A 4,348-nucleotide genomic window follows, 5' to 3' on the forward strand; every position below is an offset into this window, starting at 1 on the left:
CGTATAACACATTTAAATATTTAATTATGAATTTATAAGAGTAAAAAAATAATTCAATTCTGTTAATTTTTTTAAATCTTCTATATATATATATATATATATTGCAATCATTAAACTAACAAATTTAATATAAAGAGTACAAATAATATAGTAGCATTATCTAGTATGGCTTAGTCTAATGGTTGAAAAGATATCATCCATTTGGCAGATTTAGATTTGAGTCGCTATTCTTCAATCTACTTAAAAGAAAACATAATAATAATAATAATAATAATAATAATAATAATAATAATAATAACTATTCTATAGTGTTCCAAGGCCATTAAAGGAGATAATAAAAATATAAGGTTGTAGAGCTTAAGTATTGCTTATGGTACAAGTTAGGCACTTCATGACAATTCTAGAGAGCTTCTCCGATGAAAATCCCATCAATAAAATTGCGTGGTTTGCACATGGCCACCAACGGCTGGGCTTTTGGCATGATGAGTCCACTGCCTCCCTTCATGTCAATTTCCTCAACACTAACCCTTTCCCATTCAAAGCACTGAACCAAAGAACCCAAAGTCAAGCCTATCACCCGATTGGCCATCCCAATACCGGGACATGCTCTCCTTCCCATCCCAAACGGTAATATCTTGCAGCTATCAATTCCAGCTCCATTCTCTAATATTCTTTCAGGCTTGAAACTTTCAGGATCATCCCAGACCTCGGGATCTCTATGTATCGCCCATGCATTTATCAACAGCATTGTGTCCTTTGGCACGTCATATCCTCCAACACTACAGTTTTTAGACGACATGTGTGGAATTAAGAGTGGTGCAACTGGGTACAAGCGAAGGGTTTCTGTTATAATAGCTTGAAGGTATGGTAGCTTTGAGAGGTCCGATTCATCTATTAGATGACTCTGCCCAACTTCAGCATCTATTTCGGCTCTAGCCTTTTCTAACACTCCAGGATGATTAAGCAAATTAGACATTGCCCACTCCAAAGTTGCAGCAGATGTGTTTGTTCCGGCCAATATAAGAGCCTGCGTAACATGTTTTTGAAGTTCCATTTGAAGAGGGGGAAAATTATAGGCATGCATAAAAATTCAAACTTTTCTTTGCCAATAAATTTAAATCTTAATTAAGAAAATTTAAAATTTGCAAGCAATTACTATCTACGTCAATTTTTATCTTTCATTTAAAGTTTTGACGTGATAATTAAGAAAATAATTAAATCATTTAATTATAATAAAATTCTCCATAATTTGATTAAATTACTTTCTCTCACACCTAATTAAGAAATTAAGAGAGATAAAATGAGGTAATAAGATGAATTATAAAAATTTATAGAAATAATTATTATGTTTAATTAGTAGAGATAAAGGTAAATTTTTAAAAAATAATAATTAATGCACTTAGTAAACAAATTTTGAAAACTGGCAAATGAAATTAAATGAGGTAATAATTTAATTATTTTAATTTTAACAATTTAAAAATTCAAACTTTTCTTTACCAATAAATTTAATTCTTAATTAAGAAAATTTAAAATTTGCACGTAATTATATTTTAATTTAATTTTTTAATTTTAAAATTTAAATTAATTTTTTTTATTGAGTGTAATTTTATTTAAAATTTAAAATTAATTTAAATAAATATATTACTACTAACATGACATGTTACGTTGAATATTTTATTTTTATTTGTTATGAATGGAACTCAAGGGCAAAAGAAGAGGAGACAAGAATGTAAAAAAAATAAAATAAAATAAAATAAAAAGAGAAATGCCACGTAGTGAAAGGCATTGCAGGTGGAAAGAAATAAGTAAGGATATAAAAAGAAAAAAAGATCTGATATTTGAGATGAAATTGTGGCAAAGGGATTGTGAGGGTGATTTTTTTTTTTTATAGAGGAAATTTTAATTGGATTGACATGAATTTTATAGGTCGAAATCAAAATTTGCCTCTAATAATTGAGTGCTCTATATATTTGCTCTACTCGTCAGTATCTTGATTAGCCTGATTTACTAGAATAATTTCAATCTCATCTTTTAACTTTAATTTATATCATAAAATTTTTAAATTTTTTTTATAAGAAAAAAAATTAAATTAAATTTATTATTAAAATTTTTATGACTTTTTATTACTGATTTACTATTATTTATGGTCAAATTTCACTTATTATCTTTTAACATAGATAAATGTACCATATATGTTCCATATCTCTAAATTGTCTTCAATTTAATATATAAATAATTTTTAATACAAAATATGTTTAATAATATTTTAAGATCGGATATAATATCATTTTGTTAATATAAGAAAGAATAAAAAATTATATATAAAATTAACCTATAAAAAAATCCATACTTTGTTTTGTCATCATTAAAATAAAATCAATGAAATTAAGATAAATTAAATATGAATCCTTTAAACATTAATAAAAATCGAATTGAAAACAAATAAATATTAATAAAAAATCGAATTGAAAACGAATCGAAAAGTAATATAAGTAAAAATGATATTATTAATTTTTCTTTAAAAAATAATAATAATTATATAATTTTTAATAAGATAAATTAAACAAATAAATAATTATATATATTTATAAAAATATTAGACTATTTTTAAAAATATAATTTTATTTACAATAAATAGAAAATAAACAAATAAAAATTTAGAATTTTAAACTAATTATAAAAGTTTGAAAGAAAAATTACTTAGTCATAAATTATGATTTATTATGAATAATTTTATAAAATTTTAAAGAAAAATATATTAAATTGAAATTTAAAAATTTTTGTCATGCAAATTAAAATTGAGGCCAATTGTAATACATTGAGATAGTGAGTAAAATTTAGTCATAAATTATCTGTAAATTACCAGTAAAAAGTTAGAGGGATTTTAATTTAATGATACTTAAATTAAAATTTAATAATTTTTATTATATAAATTGAAGTTAAAAGATTATTGATGCAACCAGCTAATTAAGTGAACAATCGGTGAAATTAACCGCTCATTTACTTGTATTTAGATTAATTTACCGCTTATGAGTTTTAACATAACATAAAGAAATAAAAGAAAGGGGGTGATTTCACTAACCAGAATGAGTCCTTTGACAATTTCATCCGTGTAATATTGTGGTTGCAATTCTTGCAAGGAAAGGAGATGACTGATCGTACTGTTTCTAGTATCTGAACCATCATTACGTTGCTTATCTAGCAAAGCTTGCAACGCCATGTCACTCTCTTTCCTAACTCTCTTCATCTTTTTTATAGACCCTAGGCAGTCAACCCATCTCAGAATTGGAAAGAAATCTTCAATATTCGCTGCCCCAGCACACCTTGAAGTTTCTTCTACAATCTCCTTGAACCTTCTTGCTTCTTCTGTATCTTTACCATAATAACACTTCCCTGAAAGCATTCTCATAATTATGTTATATGTTAGCTCCAAGAACATGGACTTAATCTCTACCTTAGCAAAGCCACGGCTCGATACATGATACAGTTTGCCTAGTAAAATCTTGACTTCATCTCTTCTAGTGTCTAAACACATGTTTAGGCGATTTGAAGAGAAGATCTCAAAAGTTCCTATGCGGCGAAGATTGCGCCATTGTTCTCCATATGAATCAGCCCCGAGCATGTTATAGTTGTAGCCTATGTATTCACCTACTAGCAATTTTGGGCGATTGGCGAAAATGATGTCATTTGTAGTGCAACATTCCTTGACGGCTAATGGAGAGGAAACCACCACCACCAAGCGAGACCCAAATCGAAGGGAGATTATGGGACCATATTTTTGAGACAAAGTTTGGAGGGATCGGTGAAGGGGTTCTCTGAGGAGATGGAGATGACCAAAAATTGGAAGAGAAGGCGGGCTAGGAGGGAGGGTTTTACTTGAAGATTTTGTTGGTGAGAAAAGCTTGAAAGCCAAGATGAGAAAAATAACGAGGAGAGATGAGTATAGCAACATATAATCTTCCATTCTTGCTTCCAACATAGGTTTGGCTAATAAAGTTTTATGCTGTTTTTAAGTTAGTTTGCGGAAATGGCAAATTTCCCAGTTGTAACATATAAAACAATTTAAGTGGATAGAATTCATTATAAAAGTGTCATTTTTCATTTCTTATCAAGCCTATGCGAGGAATTATTAGGTACACCCGGTGCACATACACCTTCTCTCATAATCATGTGGGACTCACTTCCTATTATATAGGAAGGACCCACTTTATATGAGAGATGGAGCACTATTTTTTAGTGCTCATGGTGTACCTAATAATTAGCCCAAGATATGCAAGCTATTGAGAAAGAATGTTCCATTTCAATAGCTCGTAAGACCATGTGACGCCACACTTTTTTTGAGAAAATT

General features: G+C 28.6%; 1 protein-coding gene across 1 annotated transcript; it reads right to left on the minus strand.

The window, feature by feature from the left end:
- Positions 1 to 252: 252 nt before the first annotated feature.
- On the minus strand, positions 253 to 4,048 carry LOC110645034 (cytochrome P450 81Q32). Its single transcript, XM_021798032.2, has 2 exons — positions 3,083 to 4,048; positions 253 to 1,027 (listed from the first exon to the last, which is right to left on the minus strand). Exons 1-2 carry the CDS (start codon positions 3,977 to 3,979, stop codon positions 401 to 403), a joined length of 1,524 nt encoding a protein of 507 aa, XP_021653724.2. The 5' UTR covers positions 3,980 to 4,048; the 3' UTR covers positions 253 to 400.
- Between the last annotated feature and the right edge of the window lie 300 nt (positions 4,049 to 4,348).

The sequence above is a fragment of the Hevea brasiliensis genome, chromosome 7 (assembly GCF_030052815.1).
Source record: "Hevea brasiliensis isolate MT/VB/25A 57/8 chromosome 7, ASM3005281v1, whole genome shotgun sequence".
Taxonomy (NCBI): Eukaryota; Viridiplantae; Streptophyta; class Magnoliopsida; order Malpighiales; family Euphorbiaceae; genus Hevea; species Hevea brasiliensis.

Bases quoted from the DNA above. Each gene is read 5' to 3' on its own strand.
- LOC110645034 (XM_021798032.2), bottom strand. From the start codon at position 3,979: ATGTTGGAAGCAAGAATGGAAGATTATATGTTGCTATACTCATCTCTC. The intron at 1,028-3,082 runs GTTAGTGAAATC...CATGTTACGCAG, and splicing joins TTGTCAAAGGACTCATTCTG to GCTCTTATATTGGCCGGAAC.